At 47.4% G+C, this 20546-nt stretch overlaps 1 protein-coding gene across 2 annotated transcripts in view; it reads right to left on the bottom strand.

The window, feature by feature from the left end:
- Positions 1-7161: 7161 nt before the first annotated feature.
- Positions 7162-20546, bottom strand: part of LOC130291808 (multidrug and toxin extrusion protein 1-like) — a 51316-nt gene continuing 37931 nt past the window's right edge. For both annotated transcript variants that reach the window (XM_056541103.1, XM_056541104.1), the window contains 4 exons: positions 11390-11484; positions 11227-11311; positions 7891-8471; positions 7162-7180 (listed from right to left, as the gene is read on the bottom strand). In XM_056541103.1, coding sequence (XP_056397078.1) covers positions 8266-8471; positions 11227-11311; positions 11390-11484 — 386 coding nt within the window. In that variant the 3' untranslated portion in view covers positions 7162-7180; positions 7891-8265. The remainder of the gene's footprint in view (positions 7181-7890; positions 8472-11226; positions 11312-11389; positions 11485-20546) is intronic.

Below are 20546 nucleotides of genomic sequence, written 5' to 3'. Positions count from 1 at the left end.
CATATTCTCGGTTCTTCCTCTGATTCCCGCTTTGCACTCTCTTGGATTCTCTGGATGAGCTGTAGTCACCTGAAATGGTCTCCAACAGTCTTGAAGGAGTTCCCATGATGCTTAGCACTTGTTGGCCCTTTTGCCTTCATTGGGTCCAGGTCCGGTGACTGTGGAGGCCAGGTCATCTGGCGCAGCACCCATCACTCTCCTTCTTGGTCACAGCCTGGAGGTGTTTGGGGTCATTGTCCTGTGGGAAAAATAAATGATGGTCCAACTAAACGCAAACCGGATGGAATAGCAGCCGCTGCAAGATGCTGTGGTAGCCATGCTGGGTCAGTATGCCTTTGTGGTAGCCCTTGGGGGGTGTATGGTAGTATGATATCGGTTGATATCGGTATATAAGGGGTTAATGTTAACCCTATAGTTCGTGACGCCAGGCTGAGGGCTGTTATGCTGAGGCAATGCTCCGGCCTATCGCCGCCCTTCCCAGTAACGATAGGTGCATGAAATGACTGAAGGTCCACAAGGAGATTGAACTTGAACAACTTTACTTAAGTGCTTGCGATACATCCAAGGCACATTAACAGTCTCGTACAAACAGTCTTAATATTGCTCAGTGACTGACAGTTGTTGCGGACCTTGAGCTATTTAGAAAGTCTCTGAATTTAGGGTAGATATTTGCAGATCCCTCCGGATTTAGGGGTTATATTAGGTCCGGTGATGCTGCAGAGTGTCTGGGGATTGATACACTCTCTATTCTGAATTACTCAGCCGTTGCCGCAAGGCTCGGGCCTAACTCACTGCGATAGCTGCTGCGCAGATCCTTCTCGTTTGACAGCCCAGGAACAAGAGAGAGAAAAGATGGCCACCGCTCCCTTATATGGGCAGGGGGCGGGGTGAATCCGATTGGTCCGAACATCTGTCACTCACCATTACACAGGGTAATGGGATTGCATACGTCACAGGGCCTCCAAAGGTCCTCAAGCAGAATACCATAGAGTTTACCTAGTCACGTGACCCGCAGGTCCTGCAACGCTGTGGAACCGGTAATTAACCATTTATTTACATATATATTACTATATTTACATTATCCTTACATAAATTACTAGGCTATTAGTTGGAATAGAGGCGACAAGGGGTAAGCTACCCAACAGGGATCCCTACGTCCTAGGGACTTTGGCTATGGGGACCCACAAATACATAGGTACCGTATAAGATGCGGTACTGGGACATAAATCCTCAACAGTGTCACCAGCAAAGCTCCCCCACACCATCACACCTCCTCCTCCACACCATCACACCTCCTCACCCACACCATCACACCTCCTCCTCCACACCAGCACACCTCCTCCTCCACACCATCACACCTCCTCCCCCACACCATCACACCTCCTCCCCCACACCATCACACCTCCTCCCCCACACCATCACACCTCCTGCTCCTCACCATCACACCTCCTCCCCCACACCATCACACCTCCTCCACACCATCACACCTTCTCCTCCACACCATCACACCTCCTCCCCCACACCATCACACCTCCTCCCCCACACCATCACACCTCCTCCTCCACACCATCACACCTCCTCCTCCACACCATCACACCTCCTCCCCCACACCATCACACCTCCTCCCCCACACCATCACACCTCCTCCTCCACACCATCACACCTCCTCCTCCACACCATCACACCTCCTCCCCCACACCATCACACCTCCTCCTCCACGCCATCACCCCTCCTCCTCCACACCAGCATACCTCCTCCTCCACACCATCACACCTCCTCCCCCACACCATCACACCTCCTCCCCCACACCATCACACCTCCTCCCCCACACCATCACACCTCCTTCTCCACACCATCGCACCTTCTCCATCACACCTCCTCCTCCACACCAGCACACCTCCTCCCCCACGCCATCACACCTCCTCCTCCACACCAGCACACCTCCTCCTCCATGCTTCACGGTGGGAACCAGGCATGTAGAGTCCATCCGTTCACCTTTTCTGCGTCGCACAAAGACATGGTGGTCGGAACCAAAGATCTCAAATTTGGACTCATCAGACCAAAGCTCAGATTTCCACTGGTCTAATGTCCATTCCTTGTGTTCTCTCTTCTGCTTGTTGCCTGTCCTTAGCAGTGGTTTCCTAGCAGATATTCTACCATGAAGGCCTCACACAGTCTCCTCTGTTGTTCTAGAGATGTCTCTGCTCTAGAACTCTGTGTGGCATTGACCTGCTCTCTAATCTGAGCTGCTGATAACCTGCGATTTCTGAGATTGCTGGGGACTCGAATGAACTTATCCTCCGCAGCAGAGGTGACTCTTGGTCGTCCTTTCCTGGGGCTCCACATGTCAGACAGTTTCTTTGTAGCTCTTGATGGTTTTTGTGACTGCACTTGGGGACACTTTCCACCTAGAATATGACAGATTTTCAGTTGTTTCACACTTTTTTGTTATGTCTATAATTCCACATGTGTTAATTCATAGTTTTGATGCCTTCAGTGTGAATCTACAATATTCATAGTCATCAAAATAAAGAAAACTCTATGAATGAAAAGGTGTGTCCAAACTTTTGGTCTGTACTGTATATATATATATATATATATATATATATTCATATATATAATTCTGAACTGTATTCTTGCAGCCACCACTAGGGGAAGCTCACTGCATAGGGATTCTTACAGCTGTCGTTAAATTCAATAATAGATTCATACGCAGTGAGCTTCCCCTAGTGGTGGCTAAAAAAAGTACAACCTCTAATTTTTTTTTCTGAACTCCCCAGAATGAAGTATCCAGGCTAGTGTTTCCCAATCAGGGTGCCTCCAGCTGTTGCAAAACTACAACTCCCGGCATGCCCGGACAGCCAAAGGCTGTCCGGGAATGCTGGGAGTTGTAGTTTTGCAATAGTTGGAGGCACCCTGGTTGGAAGATACTGATCCAGGCTCGCATGACTACTTCAACGCCGGCATCTCTACATTGTAGATAGAGATGAGCGAACTTACAGTAAATTCGATTCGTCACGAACTTCTCGGCTCGGCAGTTGATGGCTTTTCCTGCGTAAATTAGTTCAGCCTTCAGGTGCTCCGGTGGGCTGGAAAAGGTGAATACATTCCTAGGAAAGAGTCTCCTAGGACTGTATCCACCTTTTCCAGCCCATCGGAGCACCGGAAAGCAGAACTAATTTATGCAGGATAAGTCATCAACTGCCGAGCCGAGAAGTTCGTGACGAATCGAATTTACTGTAAGTTCGCTCATCTCTAATTGTGGACTAAGCACTAAGGTATTAAGACCAGTACACAAAAAGAGGTACATGTTTGTTTATTCATCTGTTTATATGTGGCCACAGGCTTTCAGGGAATACTGGGAGTTGTAGTTCCCCAACAGTTCCTCGGTTTTACTGCATGTTTTTGCTTTATATCAATAAAACACAATCACTGCATAATGAAAACTTCTGCAGCTTTCTTATAGACCCGCATTTCATTTCCTCAAGATTTCCGCTTGCTGTCATTGAATGGCGCGTCCCTGTACAGTGAAGGAAAAAAATATTTGAGCCCCCTGCTGATTTTGTATGTTTGGCCACCGACAAGAAAAGGATCAGTCTATAATTTTAATGGTCGGTTTATTTGAACTCTGAGAGACGGAAAAACAATGTTTTAAAATCGTCTGGTGCCAGAAAGTTAAACAGATTTGTGAATTACTTCTATATAAAAATCTTAATCCTTCCAGTACTTATCAGCTGCTGTATGCTCCACAGGAAGTTGTGTAGTTCTTTCCAGGCTGTCCACAGTGCTCTCTGCTGACACCTCTGTCCGTGTCAGGAATTGTCCCATCCATCGTCCTTTGGATGCAGTGAAGTTGTCCTGTGATTTCTTGAGCAGGGGGACCTTGCGGACGCTGCAGGATTTCAGTCTTTATTTAGTATGTTACCAATTGTCTTTTTGGTGTCTATGGTCCCAGTTGCCTTGAAGATCATTGACAAGATCTGGGCTGATTCCTCACCGTTCCCATGATCATTAAAACTCCACGAGGTGAGATCTTACATGGAGCCCCCGACCGAGGGAGATTTAAGGGGTACTTCGGTGGAAAACATTTATTTATTTATTTATTTATTTATTTTTTAAATCAACTGGCTCCAGAAAGTTAAACAGATTTGTAAATGACTTCTATTAAAAAAAATCTTTATCCTTCCAGTACTTTTTAGCAGCTGTATGCTACAGAGGAAATTCCTTTCTTTTTGAATTTCTTTTTTTGTGTTGTCCACAGTGCTCTCTGCTGACACCTGATGCCCATATCAGGAACTGTCCAGAGCAGGAGAAAATCCCCATAGCAAACCTATGCTGCTCCGGACAGTTCCTGACCCGGACAGAGGTGTCAGCAGAGAGCACTGTGGAAAAGACAAAAAATATGTTCAAAAAGAAAATGTTCTCTGTAGCATATAGCTGCTAAAAAGTACTGGAAGTGTAAAGATTTTTTAATAGAAGTAATTTACAAATCTGTTTAACTTTCTGGCACCGGAGTACCCCTTTTAACAGATATTTTGTGTTTCCTCAATTTATGAATAATGGCACCAATAGTTAGAGACACAAAACATGCATAAACCTACACACAAGGGGTAATAGTAGTCTCACTATAGTATATATGACCCCATAAAAAATTACGGGCTAAATACTGTAAATATAAATCTACTCCAATGATTGTAGAGAAGCCTAAATTGTATCCTCCAAAATAAGCGATGAACTAAATACCAAATTGGCACCAATTGTTGTAAACTTCTTCCCAAGCCGCTCGTTGATGGTCTTGTAGCCCATTCCGGCCTTGTATAGTCTACAATCTTGTCCCTGACATCCTTGGACAGCTCTTTGGTCTTGGCCATGGTGGAGAGTTTAGAATCTGATGGATTCTGTTGACAGGTGTCTTTTATACAGGTAACAAGCTGAGGAGTGTTCCCTTTAAGAGAGTGCTCTTAATCTCAACTTATTATCTGTATAAAAGACACTGGGAGCCAGAGATCATACTGATTGTTAGGGGGAAAATATCACTGAAAACAGACAATAATAATAAGTCCAACTCTATACAATAGGGACTCATGAGGTAGTTACAACACAGAAATCACAGACAAGGGTACCTCTGATCAAAAATAGCAATTAAAAACTTAGCCTTTAAAAGATCAAGATAAAAAATACAATGTTCGTGACGCCAAAGTTGTGGGGTGACCACGGGGCGTGAAGGGTGCAGGTGGATGGGGCAGATGGTGTTAACCCCAGGGGCAAGATGTTATTAAAGGTGAAGTCCAGTGCCGAAAAACGTATCCCTTATCCTAAGGATACGGGATTAGGTTCAGATAGTGGGGGTCTGACCGCTGGGGCCCCCTGTGATCTCCTGTACAGAGATTGCCGAAGGCAGCGCTCCGGCTCTGTCATAGAGTTGTATGGTCAGACATTTTAAGCACTGTCCAGAGAAGAAGAAAATCCCCATAGCAAACATATGCTTCTCTGGACAGTTCCTAAAATGGACAGCAGAGGTCAGCCGAGAGCACTGTGGTCAGGACATCAGAGGAAATGCATTTCTTTTTTGGATTTCTCTTTAGTATACAGCCCCTAAAAAGTACTGGAAGGATTAAGATTTTTTAATAGAAGTGATTTACAAATCTGTTTAATTTTCTGGCACCAGTTGATTAAAAAAAATAAAAAAATAAAAAGTTTTCCACGGGTGCACCCCTTTAAAGGTCCTTTATACTTTCTATACCTATACATAACATTATGCACTATATTTACAACACTATACATAACATTAGACTTACTACTATGGGGGAGACACAGGAGAGCCCCTAGGACAATGAAAGACTCAACCTGACTGCGCCTAAGTACTGTACAGGAGTATATCCCGTACTGGGACATCACACAATATAAAGCACTCCAATAGGGTTTTATTATTCATACTTCGATATGCTTTATATTGTATTTTTTTTATCTTGATCTATTAAAGGCTAGGTTTGAAATCAGTATTTTTGATCAGAGGTACCCTTGTCAGTGATTTCTGATTGATAAGGGGTCAAATACTTATCTCACTTGATTCTTGGCCGTATTTTGCTTCTTATCTCATTGAGTAAAATGTAAATCATTTCAAAACTTATTTGAAATAAGTTTTTCTAAATTTTTTTGCTTAAAGGGGTACTCCGCACCCCTAGACATCTTATTCCCTATCCAAAGGATAGGGGATAAGATGTCAGATCACAGGGATCCTGCTGCTGGGGACCCCCGGGATCTCGGCTGCATCCCCCACCTGTACGGCTTCCGGCAACGCTGGAGGCTTCGGATCCCGACCACAATGGCGGAAGAGCGTGACGTCACGACTCCGCCCCGTGTGACGTCACGCCCGCCCCCTCAATGCAAGTCTATGGGAGGTCCGTCACGCCCCCTCCCATAGACCTGCATTGAGGGGGCGGGGCGTGACATCACAAGGGGCGGAGTCGTGTCGTCACGCTCTTCCGCCATTGTGGTTGGGATCCGAAGCCTCCAGTGTTGCCGGAAGCCGTACAGGTGGGGGATGCAGCCGAGATACTGGGGGTCCCCAGCAGCGGGACCCCCGCGATCTGACATCTTATCCCCTATCCTTTGGATAGGGGGTAAGATGTCTAGGGGTGCGGAGTACCCCTTTAAATAAACCAACTATTAAAATTATAGACGGATCATTTCATTCTCAGGGGGGCAAATGTACAGAATCATTAGGGGGTCATTTACTTTTTCCTTCACTGTACATCCAGAGGCCTGAAAACCTGTATAGAACTAATACCGCACATTTCTTACAATTCAATACAGCTGTGTTTGCCAACCAGGGTGCCTCCAGCTGTTGCAAAACTACAACTCCCAGCATGCCCGGACAGCCAATGGCTGTCCGGGAATGCTGGGAGTTGTAGTTTTGCAACAGCTGGAGACACCCTGGTTGGGAAAAACACTGCTGTACTGTCTAGATAAGTCTCTTCTTGATGGTTCGTTTCAATGTATCAGTGCAGGTAAAGTAGACTACCCCATGATGTTTAGCTCGCGGAGCATTGTCCTAGACTGGATACAACTGTAACAAACCCTCACCTGTGAGAGGGATGAGTTCTGTACAGGTTTCAAACCAATATATATATATATATATATATATATATATATATATATATATATATATATGTGATACCTGTCACGATGCCGGCTGGCAGGTAGTGGACCCTCTGTGCCAGAGAGGGATTGGCGTGGACCGTGCTAGTGGACCGGTTCTAAGCCACTACTGGTTTTCACCAGAGCCCGCCGCAAAGCGGGATGGTCTTGCTGCGGCGGTAGTGACCAGGTCGTATCCACTAGCAACGGCTCACCTCTCTGGCTGCTGAAGATAGGCGCGGTACAAGGGAGTAGGCAGAAGCAAGGTCGGACGTAGCAGAAGGTCGGGGCAGGCAGCAAGGTTCGTAGTCAGGGGAGATAGCAGTAGTTCTGGTACACAGGGTATAAACACACAAAGAACGCTTTCACTGGCACTAAGGCAACAAGATCCGGCAAGGGAGTGCAAGGGAGGAGACTAGATATAAGCAGGGAACAGGTGGGAACCAATTAAGCTAATTGGGCCAGGCACCAATCATTGGTGCACTGGCCCTTTAAGTCTCAGGGAGCTGGCGCGCGCGCGCCCTAGAGAGCGGAGCCGCGCGCGCCAGCACATGACCGCAGGAGACGGGAACGGGTAAGTGACCTGGGATGCGACTCGCAAGCGGGCGCGTCCCGCTGTGCGAATCGCATCCCCAACGGCCATGGCAGAGCAGCGCTCCCGGTCAGCGCTGACCGGGGAGCTGCAGGGAGAAGGACGCCGTGAGCGCTCCGGGGAGGAGCGGGGACCCGGAGCGCTAGGCGTAACAATACCATTTACTGACAGCAAGCAGAGATCTAGGAAATGGTAAGAATGGTATATAATGAAGCTGCAGAACTTTCCATTATACAGGGATAAAGCTTCATACATATGAGACCAGATGTTACAAGTCTCCAGGATTCTTCCCTCATACAAACAGTGGACTTGGCAAGTGATTTATTTTCACGAAAAATAAATCTTCCTGTAAATGAAACACTTAGTAACCCTGCCCTGTGCTCGGATGGTGCTGTGCTGCTTTACGGCACGCTGCGATTCTGGATGGGTCCGCACTTGGCCATTACCATCAGTGAGGTAGGTGATTGCCTCATGGACACCATGTCTTGTGGTGTGTTTCATGGATGGCTGCATTCAGTCCTCCAGAGCGGCGCTCAGATACATAGTCTTATTAATATCCCGATCATTAGTATAATGACCGAGACGATAAGGAGCAAAGATCTGCGCAGGAGCAGCCGCTTCCTACATAGAGGTCTACAGGAGACGTCAGTCTGGGGGGAGTCAAGCTGCAAGGGGCCCCCCGCTCTCTGGTCACCTTCTATGTCTGTGGGGGTCAATGTCCTGGGCTCCTCGGTGACTTCTGTAAAGAAAAGAACTGTCAAAGATAGATAGATAGATAGATAGATAGATATGAGATAGATAGATAGATAGATATGAGATAGATAGATAGATATGAGATAGATAGATAGATATGAGATAGATAGATAGATAGATATGAGATAGATAGATAGGTGATAGATAGATATGAGATAGATAGATATGAGATAGATATGAGATAGATAGATATGAGATAGATAGATAGATATGAGATAGATAGATAGATAGATAGATATGAGATAGATAGATATGAGATAGATAGATAGATAGATAGATATGAGATAGATAGATATGAGATAGATAGATAGATAGATAGATATGAGATAGATAGATATGAGATAGATAGATAGATAGGAGATAGATAGATAGATAGATAGATAGGAGATAGATATGAGATAGATAGATAGATAGATATGAGATAGATAGATAGATAGATAGATAGATATGAGATAGATAGATAGATATGAGATAGATAGATATGAGATAGATAGATAGATATGAGATAGATAGATAGATATGAGATAGATAGATAGATAGATAGATATGAGATAGATAGATAGATAGATAGATAGATATGAGATAGATAGATAGATAGATAGATATGAGATAGATAGATAGATATGAGATAGATAGATAGATAGATAGATATGAGATAGATAGATATGAGATAGATAGATATGAGATAGATAGATATTAGATCGATAGATAGATAGATATGAGATAGATAGATAGATATGAGATAGATAGATAGATAGATATGAGATAGATAGATAGATAGATATGAGATAGATATGAAAGAAATACACTGCTCAAAAATAATATAAAGTAAACACTTACACAACACAATGTAACTCCAAGTCACTGACACTTGTGTGAGATCCCACTGTCCACTCAGGAAGAACACTGATTGACAATCAATTTCACATGGAACAGACAACACGTGGAAATTATAGGCAATTAGCAAGACACCCCAATAAAGGAGTGGTTCTGCAGGTGGTGGTGACCACAGACCACTTCTCAGTTCCTATGCTTCCTGGCTGATGTTTTGGTCACTTTTGAATGCTGGCGGTGCTTTCACTCTAGTGGTAGCATGAGACGGAGTCTACAACCCACACAAGTGGCTCAGGTAGTGCAGCTCATCCAGGATGGCACATCAATGCGAGCTGTGGCTAGAAGGTTTGCTGTGTCTGTCAGCGTAGTGTCCAGAGCATGGAGGCGCTACCAGAAGACAGGCCAGTACATCAAGAGACGTGGAGGAGGCCGTAGGAAGGCAAAACCCCAGCAGCAGGACAGCTACCTCCATCTTTGTGCAAGGAGGAGCAGGAGGAGAACTGCCAGAGCCCTGCAAAATGACCTCCAGCAGGCCACAAATGTGCATGTGTCCACTCAAATGGTCAGAAACAGACTCCATGAGGGAGGTATGAGGGCCCGACGTCCACAGGTGGGGGTTGTACTTACAGCCAAACACCGTTTGGCATTTGTCAGAGAACACAAAGATTGGCAAATTCGCCACTGGTGCCCTGTGCTCTTCACAGAAGAAAACAGGTTCACACTGAGCACTTGTGACAGAGTCTGGAGACGCCGTGGAGAACGTTCTGCTGCCTGCAACATCCTCCAGCATGACCGGTTTGGCGGTGGGTCAGTAATAGTGCGGGGTGGCATTTCTTTGGGGGGCCGCACAGTCCTCCATGTGCTTGCCAGAGGTAGCCTGACTGCCATTAGGTACGAGATGAGATCCTCAGACCCTTGTGAGACCATATGCTGGTGCGGTTGGCCCTGGGTTCCTCCTAATACAAGACAATGCTAGACCTCGTGTGGCTGGAGTGTGTCAGCAGTTCCTACAAGAGGAAGGCATTGATGCTATGGACTGGCCGCCCGTTCCCCTGAATCCGATTGAGCACATCTGGGACGTCTCGCTCCATCCACCACAGACTGTCCAGGAGTTGGCGGATGCTTTAGTCCAGGTCTGGGAGGACATCCCTCAGGAGACCATCCCCCACCTCATCAGGATCATGCCCAGGCATTGTAGGGAGGTCATACGGGCACGTGGAGGCCACACACACTACTGAGCCTCATTGGGACTTGTATTAAGGACATTACATAAAGTTGGATCGGCCTGTAGTGTGGTTTTCCACTGTGATTTTGAGTGTGACTCCATATCCAGACCTCCATGGGTTGATGATTTCCATTGATAATTTTTGTGAGATTTTGTTGTCAGCGCATTCAACTATGTAAAGGTGATGCCTGAGGAAGCTGCGCTTGTGCAGTGAAACGCGTTGCATCTTGGCTGAATAAAGCTTTTTATACCTGAACCTACCTACCTGAAGCCTCTTTGTTCCTGTCGGCGCCTGAGGATCCCTACTCTTTACGCAGTTGACTGGATCATACAAGCTTTTATGGGAAGGCTGCAGACGAGCACAATAATCTTTGCCTCCACACGTGCTGACCATTGTTGTGTATGTCGGTACACAACCGGTGCGGGTAAGAGATCGTCTGTATCCCCGTCCTTGTCCGGCATTAGCACCTGTGATCCTCCACAGGGAGCGCCTCTGCTTTGTATTTTTAATACAGGAATAGGGAAAACGCAGCTTTCAGGAGACGTGGACACCCGGCTGACAACCCTGTAGGTGCTGTAGCTGTGGCCGGACTGGTTGTCACCCAGCTTTCCCATAGGAATAGACACAACCTATTACAGACACAGGTATTTCTATGGGGATTGTTACTCCTGGTTTACATACCAGTCAGGGCCGCACCCTGGTAAATGGCCGCCTTGTTGTGTTGGTCTCGGGTCACATGGACTCTCTTCTTGGCCCTGGCCTGTGCCTGAAATGGAAATATAAGGTGCAGTCACAGCGCACATCACAAATGTATCTGGATCTACAAACACCAGTGGACACCGACCTCTTGTGACGCCTTTTCCCAGTCGATCTTAAAAACGAAGACTAAGAAAGTGATGACCTGCAGCAGAGAGCAGAGGAGGATCCCGAGCCAGAACCCTGAGGAAAGAACAAGGCCGCGGTTATCTGGAGGACGCCGTGATATCATTGGCAGCCATACCCATACATCAACTCGTCTTATCTACATTCCTGGTTATCGTCAAACATCCCCCATCTGTAACCTCAGTGTTGTACAGAGTAATGTCCTTAAAGGGGAACTCCACTGGAAAACTTTTTTTTTTTTTTTTTTTTTTTTTATCAACTGGTGCCAGAAAATTAAACAGATTTGTAAATCACTTTATTAAAAAATCTTAAAGGAAAACTGTCACATATTTTCTCCCGCATTATCCACATGTACTGGTGGATAGTGCGGGAGACACTGATTAAAACGAGCCCTACCTTGGTCTGTTCCGCACTGCCGTTCGCCCGCAATTGTAGTTTTAATCTCTGTGTATATTCGTCTGTAACTGGCAAAGGCGGTGCTTCTGCGGGCTAACTGGCACTGACGTCAGCGCAGCTCATGAATATTCATCCCTCCCTCTGGTTAGGAGCGGCGAAGAGAGAGAGAACAGGAGGGATGAATATTCATGAGCGGCGCTGACGTCAGTGTCCATTAGTCCGCAGAAGCCCCGCCTTTGCCAGTTACAGACGGATATACACAGAGATTAAAACTACAATTGCGGGCGAACGGCGGCGCGGATCAGACCAAGGTAGGGCTCGTTTTAATCAGCGTCTCCCGCACTATCCACCAATACCTGTGGATAGTGCGGGAGAAAATATGTGACAGTTTTCCTTTAATCCTTCCAGTACTTTTTAGGGGCTGTATACTAAAGAGAAATCCAAAAAAGAAATGCATTTCCTCTGATGTCGTGACCACAGTGCTCTCTGCTGACCTCTGCTGTCCATTTTAGGAACTGTCCAGAGAAGCATATGTTTGCTATAGAGATTTTCTCCTACTCTGGACAGTTCCTAAAATGGACAGCAGAGGTCAGCAGAGAGCACTGTGGTCAGAACATCAGAGGAAATGCATTTCTTTTTTGGATTTCTCTTCAGTATACAGCCCCTAAAAAGTACTGGAAGGATTAAGATTTTTTTTTTATAGAAGTGATTTACAAATCTGTTTAACTTTCTGGCACCAGTTGATTAAAAAAAAAAAAAAAAAAAAAAGGGGTACTCCACTGGAAAACTTTTTCTTTTTAATCAACTGGTGCCAGAAAGTTAAACAGATTTGTAAATTACTTTGATGAAAAAGAATCTTAATCCTTCCAGTAATTATTAGCTGCTGTATAATACAGAGGAAGTTCTTTTCTTTTTTAATTTCCTTTCTGCCTGCCCACAGTGCTCTCTGCTGACATTTTAGGAACTGTCCAGAGTAGGAGCAAATTCCCATAGCAAACCTCTCCTGCTCTGGACAGTTCCTGACATGGACAGAGGTGTCAGTAAAGAGCACTGTGGTCAGGCAGAAAGGAAATTCAAAAAGTAAAGAACTTCCTGTGTATTATACAACAGCCGATAAGTATTGGAAGGATTGGGATTTTTTTGATAGAAGTAATTTACAAATCTGTTTAACTTTCTGGCATCAGTTGATTTAAAATGTTTTCCAGTGGAGTACCCTTTAAAGGGGAACTCCACTTTAATACTTAGGAGTTTTTATCTACATAAAATGTTGATACTCTGTTTACTTCCGGAGCTGCTTTCAGAATTCTGCTCATTTCCAATTCCTAGGCAGCAGTGTATTATGGGAAAGTGGCGCCATTAGACCTCGTGAGCCTGTGACGTCATAGCCCTGCCCCCTCATGACGTCACCCCCCTCAATGCAAGTCTATGGGAGGGGGCGTGACAGCCGTCACGCCCCCTCCCATAGACTTGCATTGAGGGGGTGGGTCGTGACATCATGGGTGGGCAGGGCTTTGACATCACAAGCTCCCGGCGCCGGCTCCTGCGTTCGGAACAGTTTCTTCCAAACACTGAGCAGCGGAGTACCCCTTTAAAGGGGTACTCCGGTGAAAACCTTTTTTCTTTTAAATCAACTGGTGCCAGAAAGTTAAACGTATTTGTAAATGACTTCTATTAAAAAAATCTTAATCCTTCCAGTACTTATTAGCTGCTGAATGCTACAGAGGAAATTCCTTTCTTTTTGGAACACTGATGACATCACGAGCACAGTGCTCTCTGCTGACATCTATGTCCATTTTAGCAACCATGCATAGCAAACATATGCTAAGGGCAGCATGGTGGCTCAGTGGTTAGCCCTGCTGCCTTGCAGTGCTGGGGACTTGGGTTCAAATCCCACTAAGGACAACAATAAATAAAGCGTTATTATAACATCAGCAGAGAGAACTGTGCTCGTGATGTCAGAGCATTCCAAAAAGAAAAGAATTTCCTCTGTAGTATTCAGCAGCTAATAAGTACAGGAAGGATTAAGATTTTTTAATAGAAGTAATTTACAAATATGTTGAAATTTCTATCACCAGTTGATTTAAAAGAAAAAAGGTTTTCACCAGAGTACCCCTTTAAGGCTGCTGCACATTCCTTCTCACGCTCCCAAGCATGAATAATAGATTCCAATACCGCTCCAAACTCCACGGAGGATAATAGGCGCTGCCAGTAAGGTGATCCAGTGATAATAAAAACGTATTTTGTTAAAACATACTACGCATTGCTAAACCGGACCTGTTTCTTCTTCCGGTCCGGTTTCACGCATAGCATGTTTTAATAAAATACGTTTTTATTGTCACTTCTGGATCACCTTACTGGCAGCGCCTATTATCCTCCGTGGAGTTTGGAGTGGTATTGGAATCTACATTCCCATGAACGCTGAGGGTCAGGTGGTTGATCAATCCATCTGGTTTCCTAATGATGCTGCTGGTGCTGGAGTTCACCCAGGTTAATTCATTAGACTCATCAGTGAGTTGGTGTTAATTCACATTACATACAGCTTGGATGCAGATTATTATTCAAAGTGCGTTTCTTTAGATAAATATGGGGAGAAAGTGATTTGCCCTATAATCATAATCAATGTGTTTTATGAAGATTTGGAGTCTTTAGACTGTAACAACAGTAGTCGTGGTATTTGGTACCAGGTCCCACGTACACCACGTACATCCAGCATGAGAAACTATTACTAAAGGAACAAGTGTTCAGGATGTGCCTAAAACGTAATCATTAATATATTACAATAAAAGATAAACAATGTGATGTGTCCAGGTGATAATATATATATATATATATATATATATATATATATACAGTCTCAGTCTAAGTTACACAAGTGTAAGGCTCAATCTGGGTTTAGCGAGAATCAGCCAGCTCAGAAGTGCCACACTGCGGGGGTGCAGAAAACCGCACCAGGTTTGTACACCGGATATATAGAAAAACCGCCGACGCGCTTCTACCACCCAATTTATGGTGGCGTCATCAGGGAGGTATATAGACTGACATTAATATAGGTAAAATGATAAAATAGTGGTACAGTGTGTATGTTACGCCGAGCGCTCCGGGTCCCCGCTCCTCCCCGGAGCGCTCGCTTCTCTCTCGCTACCGCAGCGCTCCGGGCAGCTCCACTGACCCGGTGCGCTGCGATACCGTCTCCAGCCGGGATGCGATTCGCGATGCGGGTAGCGCCCGCTCGCGATGCGCATCCCGGCTCCCGTACCTGACTCGCTCTCCGTCTGTCCTGTCCCGGCGCGCGCGGCCCCGCTCCCTAGGGCGCGCGCGCGCCGGGTCTCTGCGATTTAAAGGGCCACTGCGCCGCTGATTGGCGCAGTGGTTCCAATTAGTGTGTTCACCTGTGCACTCCCTATTTATACCTCACTTCCCCTTCACTCCCTCGCCGGATCTTGTTGCCATTGTGCCAGTGAAAGCGTTTCCTTGTGTGTTCCTAGCCTGTGTTCCAGACCTCCTGCCGTTGCCCCCGACTACGATCCTTGCTGCCTGCCCCGACCTTCTGCTACGTCCGACCTTGCTCTTGTCTACTCCCTTGTACCGCGCCTATCTTCAGCAGTCAGAGAGGTTGAGCCGTTGCTAGTGGATACGACCTGGTCACTACCGCCGCAGCAAGACCATCCCGCTTTGCGGCGGGCTCTGGTGAAAACCAGTAGTGACTTAGAACCGATCCACTAGCACGGTCCACGCCAATCCCTCTCTGGCACAGAGGATCCACTACCTGCCAGCCGGCATCGTGACAGTAGATCCGGCCATGGATCCCGCTGAAGTTCCTCTGCCAGTTGTCGCCGACCTCACCACGGTGGTCGCCCAGCAGTCACAACAGATAGCGCAACAAGGCCAACAGCTGTCTCAACTGACCGTGATGCTACAGCAGCTACTACCACAGCTTCAGCAATCATCTCCTCCGCCAGCTCCTGCACCTCCTCCGCAGCGAGTGGCCGCTTCTGGTCTACGACTATCCTTGCCGGATAAATTCGATAGGGACTCTAAATTCTGCCGTGGCTTTCTTTCCCAATGTTCCCTGCACTTGGAGATGATGTCGGACCAGTTCCCTACTGAAAGGTCTAAGGTGGCTTTCGTAGTCAGCCTCCTGTCTGGAAAAGCTCTGTCATGGGCCACACCGCTCTGGGACCGCAATGACCCCGTCACTGCCTCTGTACACTCCTTCTTCTCAGAAATTCGAAGTGTCTTTGAGGAACCTGCCCGAGCCTCTTCTGCTGAGACTGCCCTGTTGAACCTGGTCCAGGGTAATTCTTCCGTTGGCGAGTACGCCGTACAATTCCGTACTCTTGCTTCAGAATTATCCTGGAATAATGAGGCCCTCTGCGCGACCTTTAAAAAAGGCCTATCCAGCAACATTAAAGATGTTCTGGCCGCACGAGAAATCCCTGCTAACCTACATGAACTCATCCATCTTGCCACTCGCATTGACATGCGTTTTTCCGAAAGGCGTCAGGAGCTCCGCCAGGATATGGACTTTGTTCGCACAAGACGTTTTTTCTCCCCGGCTCCTCTCTCCTCTGGTCCTCTGCAATCCGTTCCTGTGCCTCCCGCCGTGGAGGCTATGCAGGTCGACCGGTCTCGCCTGACACCTCAAGAGAGGACACGACGCCGCATGGAGAATCTCTGTCTGTACTGTGCCAGTACCGAACACTTCCTGAAGGATTGTCCTATCCGTCCTCCCCGCCTGGAAAGACGTACGCTGTCTCCGCACAAAGGTGAGACAGTCCTTGATGTCTACTCTGCTTCTCCACGTCTTACTGTGCCTGTGCGGATATCTGCCTCTGCCTTCTCCTTCTCTACTATGGCCTTCTTGGATTCCGGATCTGCAGGAAATTTTATTTTGGCCTCTCTCGTCAACAGGTTCAACATCCCAGTGACCAGTCTCGCCAGACCCCTCTACATCAATTGTGTAAACAATGAAAGATTGGATTGTACCATACGTTTCCGCACGGAGCCCCTTCTAATGTGCATCGGACCTCATCACGAGAAGATTGAATTTTTGGTCCTCCCCAATTGCACTTCTGAAATCCTCCTTGGACTACCCTGGCTTCAACTCCATTCCCCAACCCTGGATTGGTCCACTGGGGAGATCAAGAGTTGGGGGCCCTCTTGTTTCAAGGACTGCCTAAAACCGGTTCCCAGTAACCCTTGCCGTGACTCTGTGGTTCCCCCTGTAACCGGTCTCCCTAAGGCCTATATGGACTTTGCGGATGTTTTTTGCAAAAAACAAGCTGAGACTCTACCTCCTCACAGGCCTTATGATTGTCCTATTGACCTCCTCCCGGGCACTACTCCACCCCGGGGCAGAATCTATCCTCTGTCCGCCCCAGAGACTCTTGCTATGTCGGAGTACATCCAGGAAAATTTAAAAAAAGGCTTTATCCGTAAATCCTCCTCTCCTGCCGGAGCCGGATTTTTCTTTGTGTCCAAAAAAGATGGCTCTCTACGCCCTTGCATTGACTACCGCGGTCTTAATAAAATCACGATAAAGAACCGCTACCCCCTACCCCTCATCTCTGAACTCTTTGATCGCCTCCAAGGTGCCCACATCTTTACCAAACTGGACTTAAGAGGTGCTTATAATCTCATCCGCATCAGAGAGGGGGACGAATGGAAAACTGCATTTAACACCAGAGATGGACACTTTGAGTATCTAGTCATGCCCTTTGGCCTGTGCAACGCCCCTGCCGTCTTCCAAGACTTTGTTAATGAAATTTTTCGTGATCTCTTATACTCCTGTGTTGTTGTATATCTGGACGATATCCTGATTTTTTCTGCCAATCTAGAAGAACACCGCCTGCATGTCCGTATGGTTCTTCAGAGACTTCGTGACAATCAACTTTATGCCAAGATAGAGAAATGTCTGTTTGAATGCCAATCTCTTCCTTTCCTAGGATACTTGGTCTCTGGCCAGGGACTACAAATGGATCCAGACAAACTCTCTGCCGTCTTAGATTGGCCACGCCCCTCCGGACTCCGTGCTATCCAACGTTTTTTGGGGTTCGCCAATTATTACAGGCAATTTATTCCACATTTTTCTACCGTTGTGGCCCCTATCGTGGCTTTAACCAAAAAAAATGCCAATCCCAAGTCTTGGCCTCCTCAAGCGGAAGACGCCTTTAAACGGCTCAAGTCTGCCTTTTCTTCGGCTCCCGTGCTCTCCAGACCTGACCCATCTAAACCCTTCCTATTGGAGGTTGATGCCTCCTCTGTAGGAGCTGGAGCGGTCCTTCTACAAAAAAATTCTTCCGGGCATGCTGTTACTTGTGGTTTTTTTTCTAGGACCTTCTCTCCGGCGGAGAGGAACTACTCCATCGGGGATCGAGAACTTCTAGCCATTAAATTAGCACTTGAGGAATGGAGGCATCTGCTGGAGGGATCAAGATTTCCTGTTATTATTTACACCGATCACAAGAACCTCTCCTATCTCCAGTCTGCCCAACGGCTGAATCCTCGCCAGGCCAGGTGGTCTCTGTTCTTTGCCCGATTTAATTTTGAAATTCACTTTCGGCCTGCCGATAAGAACATTAGGGCCGATGCTCTCTCTCGTTCCTCGGATGCCTCGGAAGTTGAACTCTCTCCGCAACACATCATTCCTCCTGACTGCCTGATCTCCACTTCTCCAGCCTCCATCAGGCAAACTCCTCCAGGAAAGACCTTCGTCTCTCCACGCCAACGCCTCGGAATCCTCAAATGGGGTCACTCCTCCCATCTCGCAGGTCATACAGGCATCAAGAAATCTGTGCAACTCATCTCTCGCTTCTATTGGTGGCCGACTCTGGAGACGGATGTCGTGGACTTTGTGCGAGCCTGCACTGTCTGTGCTCGGGATAAGACTCCTCGCCAGAAGCCCGCTGGTTTTCTTCATCCTCTGCCTGTCCCCGAACAGCCTTGGTCTCTGATTGGTATGGATTTTATTACAGACCTACCCCCATCCCGTGGCAACACTGTTGTTTGGGTGGTCGTTGATCGATTCTCCAAGATGGCACATTTCATCCCTCTTCCTGGTCTTCCTTCAGCGCCTCAGTTGGCTAAACATTTTTTTGTACACATTTTTCGTCTTCACGGGTTGCCCACACAAATAGTCTCGGATAGAGGCGTCCAATTCGTGTCAAAATTCTGGAGGGCTCTCTGTAAACAACTCAAGATTAAATTAAACTTTTCTTCTGCATATCATCCTCAATCCAATGGACAAGTAGAAAGAATTAACCAGGTCTTGGGTGATTATTTACGACATTTTGTTTCCTCCCGCCAGGATGATTGGGCAGATCTTCTACCATGGGCCGAATTCTCGTATAACTTTAGAGTCTCTGAATCTTCCTCCAAATCCCCATTTTTCGTGGTGTACGGCCGTCACCCTCTTCCCCCCCTCCCTACTCCCTTGCCCTCTGGTTTGCCCGCTGTAGATGAAGTGACTCGTGATCTTTCCACCATATGGAAAGAGACCCAAGTTTCTCTTTTACAGGCTTCATCTCGCATGAAAAAGTTTGCCGATAAGAAAAGAAGAGCTCCCCCCATTTTTGCTCCCGGAGACAAGGTATGGCTCTCCGCTAAATATGTCCGCTTTCGTGTCCCCAGTTACAAACTGGGTCCACGCTATCTTGGTCCCTTCAAAGTCTTGTGCCAAATTAATCCTGTCTCTTACAAACTTCTTCTTCCTCCTTCTCTCCGTATTCCTAATGCCTTTCATGTCTCTCTTCTTAAACCACTCATCATCAACCGTTTCTCTCCCAAATTAGTTTCTCCCACTCCTGTCTCCGGTTCTTCTGACGTCTTCTCAGTGAAAGAGATACTGGCCTCCAAGACGGTCAGAGGAAAAAAGTTCTTTTTGGTGGATTGGGAGGGCTGTGGACCTGAAGAGAGATCCTGGGAACCTGAGGACAACATCCTAGACAAAAGTCTGCTCCTCAGGTTCTCAGGCTCTAAGAAGAGGGGGAGACCCAAGGGGGGGGGTTCTGTTACGCCGAGCGCGCCGGGTCCCCGCTCCTCCCCGGAGCGCTCGCTTCTCTCTCGCTACCGCAGCGCTCCGGGCAGCTCCACTGACCCGGTGCGCTGCGATACCGTCTCCAGCCGGGATGCGATTCGCGATGCGGGTAGCGCCCGCTCGCGATGCGCATCCCGGCTCCCGTACCTGACTCGCTCTCCGTCTGTCCTGTCCCGGCGCGCGCGGCCCCGCTCCCTAGGGCGCGCGCGCGCCGGGTCTCTGCGATTTAAAGGGCCACTGCGCCGCTGATTGGCGCAGTGGTTCCAATTAGTGTGTTCACCTGTGCACTCCCTATTTATACCTCACTTCCCCTTCACTCCCTCGCCGGATCTTGTTGCCATTGTGCCAGTGAAAGCGTTTCCTTGTGTGTTCCTAGCCTGTGTTCCAGACCTCCTGCCGTTGCCCCCGACTACGATCCTTGCTGCCTGCCCCGACCTTCTGCTACGTCCGACCTTGCTTCTGTCTACTCCCTTGTACCGCGCCTATCTTCAGCAGTCAGAGAGGTTGAGCCGTTGCTAGTGGATACGACCTGGTCACTACCGCCGCAGCAAGACCATCCCGCTTTGCGGCGGGCTCTGGTGAAAACCAGTAGTGACTTAGAACCGGTCCACTAGCACGGTCCACGCCAATCCCTCTCTGGCACAGAGGATCCACTACCTGCCAGCCGGCATCGTGACAGTGTACAGTT

This window comes from Hyla sarda, chromosome 9 (genome assembly GCF_029499605.1).
Source record: "Hyla sarda isolate aHylSar1 chromosome 9, aHylSar1.hap1, whole genome shotgun sequence".
Taxonomy (NCBI): Eukaryota; Metazoa; Chordata; class Amphibia; order Anura; family Hylidae; genus Hyla; species Hyla sarda.
The sequence above is the reverse complement of the archived record's forward strand: the minus strand, read 5'-3'. Positions and strand labels throughout refer to the sequence as shown.